Raw genomic sequence first — 15938 nt, 5'->3', positions numbered from 1 at the left:
AATCGTATCTTAGGCCCCTTTGAAGTTACCACATTTCCAGTCATTGTTATCGCTATATTCAGAAATGATTTTGATTTTTAAAAAATGATTTAAAAGTTTCTCCCAATAGGCCAGGGGTCTGGGCTCTGCAATAAATGGTGCAAAATCCTGCATTCTGAGCAGTTCCTGACAATTCTTTTCCACTTTTAAAATGTCTGCTTCTTAAACAAAATTTTTATGTTACTTATACTTTTTAAGAATTCTTAAGTGAGACTTGTATCTGACGAAAATATCGTATGCATTTCAAATTTTGAAGACTGGTCACCGTTCCAGTAATATCTATTAGCTTATCAAATTCTCTAATTTTCCTTTATTATTATTATTATCAATTTATTTTTATTGATTTATTTTCATTATGTATAAACCTATTCACACAGAATATTACGGAGACGACTTGACAGTGGACCGAAAGGGGACCTGTATTGTTGTGCAATAAACGATACTTATAGCATGTTTGTTGCAATTTTATTACAGAAAGTATTATGAATAATAAAATGTTATGGCAGGTTCCTTTTTTCTAAAAACTACTCACCACAAGATACAACCGTTTTTAAAATGTTATATGTAATGCTCAATCATTAATGCTTTCGGATTTGAAATCGTATAGTAAAAACAATATAATTCATCTGTGACGTTGAAACGAAACTGAAAAACACAGTTCCAGTCATAAGACCTTGATAATTCCTTGTGCAAACTTGATGAGCACACATCATCAAAATAACAATTGATATAGTGACACCGGATATAGCTAATCTGGTGATTCACCGGAAAACACATTCTGATCCCCCTTTCTTAGGAAACTATTATCCCGTCTGCGTCAGCGAACAGCTTGATAGCAAATGTTAATACATGCTGTTGAAGACACTATGAATTCCAACATTTCAAGATTGGTCCTTTGTTTTGCTTTGGTTGGTCTTGTGAATTTACAGTTGCTGTATGATGGACATTCGGAGAACCAAGAATGTGAAGTGATGGAGATGCTGAGGAAAGCACTGAGCGGTTCGTATACAAAATATTAAGTATTCCCACCTTCCAATATCTTATATATATATCTACATTTCCAATGTTTTTACCTTCGATATCTCTATCAATGGAAATGATAGCCATTTCCTCATGAATGTGAACAATGTACATATGAATTCTGATGAATATAGTGCTGCTATTTTAACGGTTGGGAATTTCGACAGAAATGAAAGTACAATCTATCTCAATATATTTATACATGTATATATAAATGATATCAATTTTGAAAATACACGAGGACATGAATGATGGGGCGCCAAATTAATATAAACACAAATAATTGAAGATATGATTAATTATTGTGTGCAATAAGACAATTGATGCGCTCATCAAATCACTTATTGCTCTGACCAAATGAATCGATTCGCGGAACACTTGAATTATTGCGCGCAATAATTAATTTGATACGAATTATTGCGGGTAAATTTAGATAATGCGTGGAATGATTGAATTAATACGCGCATCAAATCAATCATTGCTATCATTATTCAAATTGATGATTGCATCATTGCGGTGGAATTATTGCTCGCAAAATTTAATTTGGAGCTCGGTATAAATAATTTGCTCTCTTTAATCCAACTGAAGATATCATTAAATATTAGAAATACAATTGAAACATGTTTTCATGATTTTGAAATTGAAGATGGAGAAAATCTGCAAACCCAAGTTACTCAGTTGAATAAGGAAATACAAGTGTTGAAAAGATGGATGAGTAAGTGTGATCTTGAGTACTAAAATGCTTTTGCTTAATTGTATTGACAGAAGTATACTGTGCAGTCATTTAGGAGTTTTCTAATTCGTTGATGAACTGGGACTTTTGATTAAGTCAGTCTCGATCAGCAGGCATGTTCACGACTAAGACGTGTCCTAAATATGTCTTAGGACACGTCTTAGTCTTAAGTCGGTTTCCCAAAGCTTTCCTAATTTTACACCTGGCTGTAAGTTTATCCTAACTTTAGGACAGCAAAACCCTTGTCCAAATATCATCCTAAGTTTGTATAAACATGGCTACAGCCATGCTATTGAAGCGAAAAGCTAACAAAAACCAGTAAGTATAGATTTTCACGGTTTTCATAGCCTCCCGGCGCTATTGGGCTGGGATGCCTTCTTCTTAATTTCACTAGTTTGTGAGTGGATGGATGACTATATATATATATATATATATATATATATATATATATATATATATATATATATAAGCACTAAAACCCAACAATACCCTACTCTCTTAAAGTGTCGGATCTAAGAGGATACAAGGCCTATAAAAGCTTTGAAAAGGCCACGACACTGTTGGTTATTTAAAACTCAAATTGTCTACGCAACCAACGTCTTTATCAAGAGACATATATCACATAAACAAATATCACACACCACGAAAACCGACATGCAGTATCAATAATCTACATTGTTAACAAGAATGATACACTGTTGTACTGAATGAGAACAATGTTATTTCAAAAGAAATATAAGAGAAAAGATTCAGTGAATGTAAGTATTTTGAAATGAAATGTAAACTACATAACGCATAAGATTCAGCACAAAAATAGGCCTCATGCAGAAAAAGCGCAGATTAGAGTTGACTACATAATATAGGGAAAATATGCATAAATTCTTTGCATGTTGACCAAATTCATTTTTACATTCTATTATATGAATGACGAATATCTGAGTTGATTGTATAAATACCCATTTTACGAAGCAAAGTCAAAGCGCTTTCAGAAAATACCGCTTTTCCAAGAAGTTAAAACGAAAGTAACCCGTTCACAACGTCAACTGAGCGCATAGTGGTTTAGTGATTAGTCAGCACAAACCACAGCAATCCCCAGGATAAACAACACCGGTCCCCAGACGACCAACCCGTCCCGATAACCGACTCGAACAACAGCAATCAAAGACACCCCCAAATTAGACTGGGCAAAAAAGAAGCCTTTAAAAAAGTCCAGGACTTAAAGCTGACAGGAATTGATAAATATAGTAGAATTCTCTGTGTCCGCCATATTTCTCTGCTTATCTGCCATATTAGTTCTATTGTTATATGTATCGGGATTAGCATGGTATATACGGGACGGGCTTCATTACGCTTCACACTCACTTCAAGCAAAAACCATAATCAAATCTCTGTACAGAAAATCCAAAGATCAAGACAGTTACCACCATCTGTCGAGACCTGAACAAACCGTCATATTCAGACTGAGGACAGGACACAATAAACTAAACAAACACCTGAACAGATTGGTGAAAGTGGTACAATCCCCAATGTGTCCCTGTGGTGAGGCAGAACAAGATACAACACATATTCTACAGACATGCAAGAACCATCAGGCATTGAGACAAAGGATATGGCCATTAGCAACTATTTGGAACAGTGGAGGACTTACAGAAGACCACCAGATTCGTAGAGGAAGCAGAAATCCAAGTGTAGAGGCGAACGACAAGAAGAAGAAGACTTCAAGCAAGATTCAAATACAGAAATACTACTGTACTTATGCACATGACCTGTATGCTCGCCATGAAAACGAATCGAATGCGGACGACTATTTACCTGGGTCTACTCGTAATATCTGTAAAGGGCCGCAGATGTGCGTGTACACTTGTCGAAAATACTCTAAGTAGTCAAATTCTCTTTATTTGCATAATCTATGAAACAAAACGATAAACCCCATTTGTATTCCCAAAGTAAACACTGTAGTGCAGACCGCGACACACTTAGCCCGTGCCGATCAGCTATCATTAATCAGGGAAGTATCAGAGTAGAATGTTTATCCTGTCTTGTGCATGCATCCTTATACCGTATGATTTACTGATCAGAGTGTTGTAGATTCGCAAATCGGTTAATCATTTAGGTATATATTTAATGCTTATGGAAATAAATAATTTGGATAAACAACACTGTAGGATTGTCTGGGATTGGGGAGAGAGAGAGAGAGAGAGAGAGAGAGAGAGAGAGAGAGAGATAGAGAGTAAATGTATCTTAAATAGATTTATATTGCTCTATCAGCATGCAAGGTGAAGATAACGAACAGTGATCAATCTCATAACTCCTACAATCAATACAAAATAGATAGTTGGGCAAACACGAACCCCTGGACACACCAGAGGTGGAATCAGGTGCCTAGGAGGAGTAAGCATCCCCTGTTGACCGGTCACACCCGACATGAGCCCTATATCTGTCTGGTATTTAATTTGTGTTGGTCGTCCAAGCCACCCACATTTTTGTGTTTGTTTTGATATTCAATGTTCCATACGAATTATAGTAACTGAAACACAGTATTCAGAAAACTCGACACCCTTCCGTGATCGTTACCAATTATTGGTAATTATTGTTTAATTATTGTAAATACAATGGCACTGTTACGGCACGTTTGGTCGCCTTGGCACGTTCGGTCGCCCGGTGACGATACGTGCGGCACGTTTGGTCGCCGACGACCAATCGTGCGGCACGTTTCGTCGCCAGCGACCAAACATGCCGCACGTATCGTCGGCCGGCGACCGAATGTGCTATGAGGGTGGACACGAATGATCATCAATTTTAGGCCATACCCGAGCACGAATGGTCGCCACCCATGCCCTGTCCCAAACCCCAACTTTGCTTTTGTTTGGAAAAAGGGTGTGTGTGTTCTTGTGTATACATGTATGTGTTCGTTCGTGCGTGTCTGTGTGTATTTAGGTGACGGTGTGAGTGTGTGCGTACGTGTATGTGTATATGCATGTCCGTATACGTGCATGTGTGTATATATGTATGTGTGCATATGTGTGTGTGCATTCATGAGTAATAAATTTGTTGTGCATTACAAACTCACATGTGACACAAGTCAAGTACGATACAAAACCAACAAACAAAAAATCTAGGCATTTCTGGATGAAAATTGATGGGAATATATTTTGCAAACACACGAGTTGCAACATTTTAGCAACACAATAATCTTACATACCATCCTTATGGTACGCCGTTTTTACATTTATTCCTCTTCGAAGATATATCATAAACCTTATAAGACATCTTATCAAAGACACAAAATATCTTGATATGTTTTTGATACGATATTATGTATATAATATATCTGATAAAACTTCATAAGATGTCTTATTAACTTTCTTGATTTAAGATATATCATTAACTCTTATAAGATATTTTATAACCTTTTTAAGGTATCTTATAAAAGAAAATTTATAATATATGTCATATTTTATAAGATATCTTTTAAAACATATAAGATATCTTATAAGTTTTATAAGATATTTCTTAAACTTTATAGGATATCTTATATTTTCGCAAGATATCTTATATTTTTATAAGATGTCTCATAAATTATTTCTTATAAGATATCGTATAAACTATATAAAGTATCATATTGTTGTGTAATACTTGCACTTGGATGACACATGTGACCTAGATTGTTCTAGCGTTCGATGTTTATCATGTAGTAGAAAGATGACGAACTGGGTCTTTCAAGAATGTACCAGAAAAGTTATTCTGATTATGAATACAATGTGAATTTAGCGGATGATAAGCTCTGGTTAGACAAGCACTTTAGTTATTTTGGATTATTCTATAACTGGGACTAGGATTTAGGAAATTCGTTGGAAATTATCAGCTGATTTGTGATTTGTTTTGTATACAGATTCAGCTCGGCACGGGCATTGTTTATTGGTCACCTATTGTAAGTTAGTACTTTGCTATCATTATAATTTTCTTCCAATAATTGCAAATTAATGTAATTACTTGTTTGACTGCCTTTGTTAGTAAATTCTGCTACTGGGTAATTCTGACCCAAAACAATATGAATGTACTTTTATAACATGTATAAGATATCTTATAAAACATATTTGATATCCCGTATGTTTTATAAGATATTTCATAAAGTTGATGAGATATCTTATAAAAATTCATTTATGAGATATCTTCTTATAAAACATATGAGATATATTAGATGTTTTATAAAATAGCTTACAAAGATAAATTTCTAAGATATCTTCTATCTTTTTATATGATATCTCATAAACTTTATAAGATATCTTGTTTGATATACAAGATATCCTATAAAGTTTATGAGATATCTTATATAGTTTAAAATATCTTAATTATTTTATGAGATATATTATTAACTGTAAATTATATGAGACATCTTATGAAATTTATTAGATTAAATATAGCGTGACATACAACCTGACAAGTATGAGTGCGCAAACACGCATACAAATACACATGAGCACACAGAGTGAAATACAAAGCAAGTACCACCATTTGTCATGGTTTGATAAGAAAATGAAATCTTTAGATGCGGTATAAAAACACTGCGTGCACAGTTTTAATTTTAGTAAACATAATATTCATGAACAGCACTTTACCACCTACCATGTTAACTTAATATAAAAAAGAAATCCATCAGTACTACCATGATGAACAAAATCAAAAAAGAAATTTAAGCCAACTACTGTACTAGCAATAAGCATAAAGTAGAATGTACGAAATAGCTACAAAATTGGTACTTTTACAAAGTACGCATCAAAGTGAACAAGCGTAGGAAGCAAATCTATAAATTTGCAACTTCATAGGTATGAATCACTTTTCATACATGAAATTGAGCCACTATTTTTAAGGGGATATGATGCTGAGATGAAAGTAATTAGATTTTTCTGAAAATCATTTTATCATAGAAAGGAGGTCTCTCCTGTTTGAAAAATGACAATTTTTATATATGTAAATGAGTTCGTTTCCATGGAAACAACCCCTGAACCTAACAATGTTGAAAAAACACAAAAGGCCAAAATTTAGCAGTTGTATATCCAAAAATATGTACAACAAACAAACAGGTTGTAATATGGCTATATTTAATGGCCATCATACAAACAGTCTATGTGCAGACACTATGGTGTGAAAATATTTTCCACGTAACGCAAAAACAAATTGCCCAAAATTCAGTCCGAATTTCCTCAGCGCCTCTAAAAAATATCTTTTTGAGGATAGAGTTTCCTAGGAAAATGGTGAAAAAACATTTACTGAATGTAATTAGATTTTAATTATTTTACTATGAGTTAAAGAAGGCATCCATAGCTACAGGACTAACCAAAATATTGGTATGTCAATGAATTGGATAAACAGATATGATGAACTGAAGGTCATCTGAGTTCATTGGAAATTGCTACAAATAAATCGGACTGTTTTTTTTTTCTTTCTCTAAAAGACATTTTTTTTAAAACATCAAACACAACGTTTAAATCTTATGTTCTTAAAAGTGGTTAATTTGTGAAAATATTTTAGTTGGTATGTAAACGAATTCAATTTGTAAAGAAAATAGTCTGAATTTCCTCTGTCTTTTTTAGTTTGCATTTTGAGCGTAAATTGTTCAGATAAGCGCCAAAATATCATATCCTGTATGAATGTATATAGAATTTTTGAAATTTTATATAAAGAATGCATAAAGGTACCGAACCAACCAAACAAAAAACCCCACTTAAAATCATATTAAAAATCATATCACCGACCAATGTTCTGATCTCATTAAAACTTTAATACTTTAGTGAATCTTTAACCACAATAATGAAATGTTTGGCTCGAATTGTTTTGAACACAGCCTTATTTTGCTTTGAAAAAATAATTCAAATAAGTAGCAATCTGACATCCGATATTGATACCGTAATTGCGCCTTAGTATTTAATAATCTAAGATAGTCTTGTACCATTAAATGTAATTGAATCAGTGCTTGTAATTCATTTTAGTAAAAGTGTAAACTGTGAAAAATACAGTAGAATTGACATGAATCAACGGATGATGGACACATACTAATTAGATCATTAATGATTCAACTAGATACTCACGTAAAGAAATAACATATCGCAGATCTACATTATGTACCGCTCTAAACTCCAAATATTGTTTTAGATGTATGTGGAAATTATTTGATTGCTATTGATTCTAACTATTCTAAAGTTTCAACTGATATTCTGGTGAAACCTATTGATGTTTTGAAAAGGGATGGGGTGTAACAAGTTGGACGCACTAAACATTTTCATAATTTAACTATTAATGAAAGTTGAAGAAAACGAACAGTGATCAATAACTCCTATAAGGAATACAAAATAAAGAGTTAAAGAGTAGGACAAACACGGATCCCTGGACATACCAGAAGTGAGATCAGATGCCTAGGGGTGGGGTGTGGGGGTGGGGTTGTGTTAGTGCTTTATCTTCTCTATATCCTCTACTTTATTATTTTTTAAAAATTATACAAGAATTATAATTAAATGTTTGGTTTTCTATCTACGCATCATGAGGGTGGGATTGGGTCTATTTGAATATGGAATTTGCGTAACAAGTATGCCCGTTTCAAAGTCGAGCAGAGGCAGTCTAATATAATACAAAAGGAATATAATACAAAATATTTATTATTACTCTGGCATGATAAAAATTTTGCAGAATTTTTTAGCCTCAAGTTTATCGTCGTTCAATTTGGCTATATGTACTTTTAAAATTGTGCAGAGATTCTGTTCAACGTGTTGCGACTCTGTCTTTCATTTCTAATTTGAGTCTATTTTGAACAGAATACACAGGTCTTGAAATATATAATAACATGCAGTACCACGACATCTGTCAAACTCTGCTGTCAACGTAAACAACGTAAACATGGCACCAAAAATCACGCGCCTATGTCGTTACCTCATATTTCCTAAAAACACGTCATAACGGCATTCATACAAAATTATTTAATCAAAATAAGGCCCCAACTGTTATTTATGCTTTTGTATTTCGAAAATATGACTTTAGTCAAATTCATAATCAATATATGTCACGACAATCATGACCTACGTACGTTAGTTAGAGTTGCGCAGTGACTTCAAAAACGTCACAATCATATCCCCTTAAATGTATTTAGCAGAAACACAGTTGTCTTTCTTTGTTATTGAATTTGGCGTGGAAGAGATAGAGACGGAGACTGTGTGGTTTTGCGTGTGTGTGTGTGTGTGTGTGTGTGTGTGTGTGTGTGAAAGAGCTCGAGAAAGAAAGATCGTATGGGATGATTGTAGGGGCAGCTCGGGGATAGCTCAGACTTTTTAAAGAGTAGGCGTCTGTAGAGGAATACTACAGTTTTGTGGGTATATCCATGCCATGTTTCGTGCACTCTCTCCTCTTGTAGGTCTACCCTTTCACGCCTCATTTATGAAATGCAAAATTAGGCCTATTCTCTGCACGCTTAAAACATGTCGAAGGTTTGAAGAGCTGTTTCGAATCGGAATAAGACGTGCTGTGATTTTTTCTAGGGAGCGTCCATTAGTATCTGATTGTTAATATAAGGCTCTTAGAAAGCGCCACATCTCCCTTCTAGTTATTACCTGCCAATTCAAAAGACTCGTTCGGTTTGATCAAACCGGAAGAAATTGATGACGAATTTGGAGAAGAAGGTGGAGGAGGATTAAAAGGGAGAAAGGGGAATAGGTGCTGGAAGAGGAGGAGGAGTAGAAAAGCAAAGTTGGGGTTTTGGAGTTGGGGTTTGGGTGGCGACCATTCGTGCTCGGGTATGACCTAAAATTAGCGACCAATCGTGTCCACCCTCCCGTCACGTTCTGTCGCCCGGCGACGATACGTGCGGCACGAATGGTCGCCGGCGACCAAACGTGCGGTACAAATGGTCGTCGGCAACCAAACGTGCCAAAACGACCAAACGTGCCGTAACATGACACGGTTACCCAAACCACGGGCACTGGAAGTTAATGTAAATATATAGTAGGTGCATGTATAAAAAAGGAAGGGTATGACACTCTTTTTGAGACAAATTCGGGTTTGGGTTATTGTGGACGGTTCTCAAACGGCCTGACGCGATGAATCGTTCACATATGCATTATTTTCAATATCTGTAGGGTTTCGTTTCGTTCCAATGCCGTTCATTCAAAGAAAAAGATGTTTTTACACCTCCAAGTGTCTAAGAATTTCGCTAGACTGTCTTACTTCCGGTTTAATCGCACCGAATCGAAAGGTAAAACAAGCAAGGAAATACACGACGGGTTATCCGATGTTTATGGGTCTTCTGCATCACCTTATTCTAAGGTTAAATTCTGGATAGGGGAATTCAATCGCGATAGAACGTCTTTATAAGATGAAGCCAAGTCTGGACGCCTACTGGATACCTCCGAGGAAGAAATGTGTAAGAAAATTCGGCTTCTGGTATACTATGATAGGCAAAGTCAGATGGACGAAATAGCACAGGCATTAAGTACTTCACATGGTAGCGTTTGAATAATCTTACATGATCGTTTAGGTATGCACAAGCTAACAGTCCGTTGTGTCCCCAAATCCCTTAGCGATGAGCAAATGGCAACCAGAGTATCGGTATGCAGCGCCTTGCTGAAACGTTTTAGGTCAAATGATGATTTTCGTTTGCGTCTGATGACTGTAGATGAGACCTGGATTCCTTATTATGAGCCATAGAATAAAGCTCAGAGTCGTCAGTGAAGTTAAGGGCCTTTCCATTGACCCACTCCTCAACTGCTCTCACGACTTCTTCATCTGACCGGAAATGACGTCCACGGATATCCTTTTTCAAGTTTGGTAGCAGGAAGAAGTCGCCAGGAGCTAGATAAGGCGAATAGGCAGGATGTGGTATTAATTCATACCCATTTCGTTCTACAACATCCATTGCAACTTTGCAAGTGTGGACTCTCGCGTTGTCCCGTTGCAGCACGACACCTTTAGAAAGTTTATCTCAACGTTTTTCACGGATGGCGGTTCTCAGCTTGTCTAGCAACTTTGCATAGTGCACTCCAGTTATTGTACTTCTATTTGGCAAAACGCCCAACATAATAACGCCTTTTGCGTCCAAAAATACTGTGGTCATCACCTTGCCAGCTGATGGTTGCGTCTTGAACTTCGTTGGCCCCGGGGACCCAGGCTATTTTGTGAAGTAAAACAAGAATGATCACATTTTCAAAATGCATTTGTATTCATTGCTAAAAAACTTTTAATGATATCATAGACCGTTCATATTAAGTTTGAACTTTTCTGTGGTGTATAAACTATGAAAAAAGATATAATAAAACGTAGAAAAATAAGAATACTAACAGAATATGGAAAAATGAAATAAAAAAGAAAATGAGGTAATTATAGAACATAGACAAAAAAAATTAAGAATAGAATACAGGAAAACGAATGAAACATGAGATGAAATGATATAAAAAGAAAATAGCTTAAAAGATTGAAAAAAAGATTGAGAGAAAAGGATGTAATAAAACATAAAATTAGAACTTATAACTTTTAAGTACTTCCAAAATCCGTTCCAACACATGCAATGCATGCATGAAAAAGACTTATTCAGAAACCAAAGGTTTATCAACAAATTATACTGACATGAATTTATTGAGACTCACAGTTACGAGCTGTCAAATACTTTTCGATTGTTTTTTTTTTTAACTATCTTGTTGCATAAGTGACTGATTTTCTGTTCATTGATATTCATAATGTACATAAGTATAACAATGTTTCAGCGCAATCAACTAATCAATATCTGTGAATTGGGTATCACTTCTTGGCCTTCTTCAGGAACATTGAAAGAACTGACATTACTCACATATGTATAAATAAAGTTGAAATATTACATGTTCAAAGAATCTTCATAGAAATATTGTAAAGTTTCAGCAAAAATCTCCATGTAGCGTGGAAAAAAGTTTTTCTTTATGATCCAAATATTTCTATGTAAGAAAAGAAATACAAATTAAAAAAATAAAAAAAATAAAGAAAAACGCAAACATTGTATTAAACTTGAACTGATGAGTAAACGGTGTTTCATTGATAGATGAAACAAGAATACGAAAATCATAATACAATATATATTTCATTTCTTCACGATAGTATTTACATCATAAGTTGATATATGTCCCTATCAAGCTGTCCGTGTTTGTGAATAGTTACGGGTTACTATCTTTAGATAAAACTGATTGATTATTGTCCTTTACACCGTTAATGGCATTGTGAAGATTTTACTCCAACATATTGAAATGTAAATATAAATAAATTAAAGGAGTCACCATGCTAAGCTAGGTATATACACCTGATGCTGTAAAAATTTATATTGCAGGTTGTCCACAGAGCTGGAAGTCGTATAATAACTCCTGCTACAAACTATTCTTGTCGAAAGAATCCTGGAGCGATGCTCAAGTAAGTCAGATAAAACTATTAGTATACCTTGTTGCTAGCTGATATAAAGAAAATATCCACCTCTGGTATGCACAGGGGTCCGTATTTGCCCTACTCTTAATTTTGTATTCTTTATAGGAATGGTAAGATTGATCATTGTTCATTATCTTCACCTTTTCATTGTTGTTCAATCCAAATTGAACAGAAATAGATACAGCACCACATGGGATTGAAACATCAATCATGTAGAGAAATGATGTGAAATCAACAATAAAGATATAAAGTTATAAAGGTTTAGGAGACTAAAGAAAAACATCCCTGTTAAAATCTGAACACACTCCCATAAAAACACAGAATTCTAAATCTGTGAACACACTCCCATAAAAACACAGAATTCTAAATCTGTGAACACACTCCCATAAAAACACAGAATTCTAAATCTGTGAACACACTCCCATAAAAACACAGAATTCTAAATCTGTGAACACACTCCCATAAAAACACAGAATTCTAAATCTGTGCAAGAAAAAAATGAGAGGTAAAATGGGACTCTGAAAAATTATCTTAATATTTGCTTCAGGTTCGGTGCTCTTCCTATGGGTCGGTATTAGCAGAGATAACAACGGCCGAAGAAAATGCCTTTATTGTGAACACTATGCTACACAATGCTTCCACGATTTCGGGTAAAAATTCATTGATTTCTATACAGTTTATATTCATGATTATAGCTATTTTTAGTGTTTAGTATATTTTAGAGGAGCAGTAAAGCTTTTGGGAAATTTACTATAAACACAACATGAAAACTAGCATTCGGATTTCTCTCCCATATAAAACAAACATGAATGCGATGACAGGCGCGGATGTAGAAATTTTTCCAAGGGGGGGGGTAGTTGAAGAGGAAATGTAGGGGCGAATCCAGGAATTGCGGTTACGGGGAGCGCCACTTTATGAGGCAGGGGGTTTGGGGGCCTTTTTAACTGAGACTCCCAGTGGATGCAGGGCGAAGCCCTGATGGGGGCCCAGGGGGCGAAGCCCCCGGAAGCTCCTGGATTTTACAGATTTTATAGGGCTCGTTTCCAGTATACCTGCACTATGTAGTCTACACACCTTACCTGATACCTGTCCGTGACACCTCAAGCAGAACCTGATTATCAAATATTACTGAAGCCGCCAAAGACAGTTTCTGTTAATTTACTTTGATATTTGGCCTTCCAACTTCCGTTATTCATCATAAAATTATTATTATATTTTTGCAGTATTGCCCACACACACACACACACACACACACACACACACACACACACACACACACACACATATATATATATATATTTATATACATACATACAGAGCATTTAAATACAAATTGGTAAAGATTTCACTCGTTTGGACGATTATTTTATGAAGAAAAATATGGGCGGACATGTAGTGACCATTCTTTATAAATGTAGGCGGACATATTGTGCAGGCGGACAAATAGTGCAGGCGGACATATAAGGACAATCTGGTCCAAAATTGGGTGGACATATTGTGCAAGCGGACATATAGGGACTTATTGAACGTATTTGCATAGGATATAGATAAAGATAACAAAAGATGTATTAAATCTACGTTACAACTAAACTAAAACTACGATTGTACTTCTACAACAAATTACATATTTAAATCTACGTTAAACCTAAACAAAAACTACGATTGTACTTCTACAACAAACTACAGATTTAAATCTACGTTACACCTAAACAAAAACTACGATTGCACTTCTACAACAAACTGCATATTCATACTTTTGGCTGGCTATTCAATATGTTAACTTGGGAGCGAATTAAAAGATATGCAATTCGTGCAATGAACTGATCCACAAGTATTCGTGTGTCTAGTACAGGGTACAATATTTACCCACAATGCCTTTTATCGTATGATTAAGAATTGGAAGTTTCCCTTTGCAGATCATAATATCAACAATATAACAAATATGTAATATCTTTTCCCTAATTTTAAACTTACAAAGTGAGTTCCAACTGACAAATATTTTACAGAAATAATCCCTGTTCCTATTTCATGTATTTTGTTACATTTTCTGCCTTTCTTATTACATATACCCATTTCAGTTGGTGTTTGGGCAGGAGGAACGGATGCCAGAAAAGAAGGGGAGTGGATATGGTGGTCCACCAACACCACAATGTCATTTATTAACTGGAGAGATAATCAACCTGATAATTGGTCTGCAACTGAAGGTGAACATTGTTTAGAAATGTCAAAAGGATATGAGTGGAAGTGGAATGATTATGGATGTCACAGAGAAATAGAATTCCTTTGTGAAATTGAAGCAAACTACTAGAAATACAGAAAAGATCAATTTTGTGGCCTGAAACATCTAATCAGATGTGGTCTTCGCAATGATATGATTTCTTTTACTCAAACAAAGTTGGACATTATGGACATTTAACAGAAATATTCATGACACTTAATGATTTTCTTTTCACTAAAACTCTAACAGCTAATAAATCAGATGCCATAAACTTTGTGTTCTTTGTTTTGCAGATTTATAATGTAGGTTTATTTATACGAATTGTGCGCCTTTGTTAGCTGACCTGTTTTTATATTCTGATGAGGCAGAATTTATCTAAAATCTTCTATATAAGAAGAAAAATCTTTATCTGTGGTCGTCACCTAGCCATTTCGAAAATAATCACCACGGAGACTTCCATGTCTACGTCGTACTTAGATAATTTATTGAACATAGATGTTTATGGCAAACTAACAACTCAAGTTTATGACAAACGGGTTGACTTCAGCTTTCCCATAATTTTATAACAATATTGCAATATCGTCGGCATATGGTGTTAATGTCTCTTAGTTTATTCATATGATCACTTTTTAGATTGAGGCAGGCTACTGACAAACAATTTGATATTACAGGGAGTTTAACAATGTCGTTTCAAGGCAACATGATCGTTAAAACAATGTAGTTTGCCAATACAATCTGTCTTTCGGTCAAATGCTGTCTGACGTGTTTCTTACCAATTGTAGGGTCGTTCTTTACATTTTATTTTAAATACGAATTAATCCGTTTACCTGATCAAGATATAGGTCTCATGGCGGTTGTGACCGGTTGACAACTACATGTAATGCTTACTCCTCCAAGACACCTGATCCTACCTCTGGTATATCCAGGGATCTGTGTAAACCCAACTTCTAATTCTGCCTTCCTTTAGGGAGTTATGAGATGGATCACTGCTCGATATCTTCACCTTTTATTATCGGTTACATGTTCTTTCATAATATGACACGTATAACGATCATCCCAATGCACATAGGACTGTTTGATCCATACGTGAGGAAAGAGTTTCATGTTTTATCTTTTACAATAAAAGAACTGTGGCAAAATACAGTTTTATTCATCAAAGTAGAGAATATAACGAAGTTTAATGACGTACTCTTAAGTGTATATATCGCACATATCTCACCGTAAATACAGTATGGTATTGTATATGTAGATGCAATTTTTCCATTTCCACGTAAGGAATAATGCTAAAATGACATTGTTTGCTTAAATATTTTATCCCTTTGATCTCCTTGTTTGCACTGTTCTGTACAGGGAGGTCTACGTATAAAATAATTGAGAATACAATTATATATTTGTATCTATTTTTGTATATATATTTGTATATACATATATTATGGGAATATAATTGAAGTACACAGAAATAAACATAAAGTACTTCGATACCATAGTTTTCATTACCTTTTA

General features: G+C 35.0%; 1 protein-coding gene across 3 annotated transcripts; it reads left to right on the top strand.

Annotated features, from left to right (window-relative positions):
- Nucleotides 1-759: 759 nt before the first annotated feature.
- LOC130046457 (perlucin-like protein) lies at nt 760-14706 on the top strand. 3 transcript variants are annotated; one of them, XM_056145077.1, is made up of 5 exons: nt 770-1038; nt 1706-1774; nt 12126-12205; nt 12765-12867; nt 14296-14706. In XM_056145077.1, exons 1-5 carry the CDS (start codon nt 879-881, stop codon nt 14523-14525), a joined length of 642 nt encoding a protein of 213 aa, XP_056001052.1. In that variant the 5' UTR covers nt 770-878; the 3' UTR covers nt 14526-14706. The 3 variants fall into 3 exon arrangements, with proteins under 3 accessions (XP_056001054.1, XP_056001053.1, XP_056001052.1); XM_056145079.1 differs by lacking the exon at nt 12765-12867 and having other exon boundaries at nt 760-1038; XM_056145078.1 differs by lacking the exon at nt 1706-1774 and having other exon boundaries at nt 767-1038.
- The last annotated feature ends 1232 nt before the right edge of the window (nt 14707-15938 follow it).

This window comes from Ostrea edulis, chromosome 7 (assembly GCF_947568905.1).
Source record: "Ostrea edulis chromosome 7, xbOstEdul1.1, whole genome shotgun sequence".
NCBI lineage: Eukaryota > Metazoa > Mollusca > Bivalvia > Ostreida > Ostreidae > Ostrea > Ostrea edulis.
Note: the sequence above shows the minus strand (reverse complement) of the source record. Positions and strands in the feature narration are given on the sequence as shown.

Excerpts from the sequence above, each read along its gene's own strand:
- LOC130046457 (XM_056145077.1), top strand. The coding sequence starts at position 879 with ATGTTAATACATGCTGTTGAAGACACTATGAATTCCAACATTTCAAGA. Across the intron at positions 1,039-1,705 it reads GCTGAGGAAAGCACTGAGCG|ATGGAGAAAATCTGCAAACC; the intron begins GTTCGTATACAA and ends TTGAAATTGAAG. Across the intron at positions 12,206-12,764 it reads AATCCTGGAGCGATGCTCAA|GTTCGGTGCTCTTCCTATGG; the intron begins GTAAGTCAGATA and ends TATTTGCTTCAG.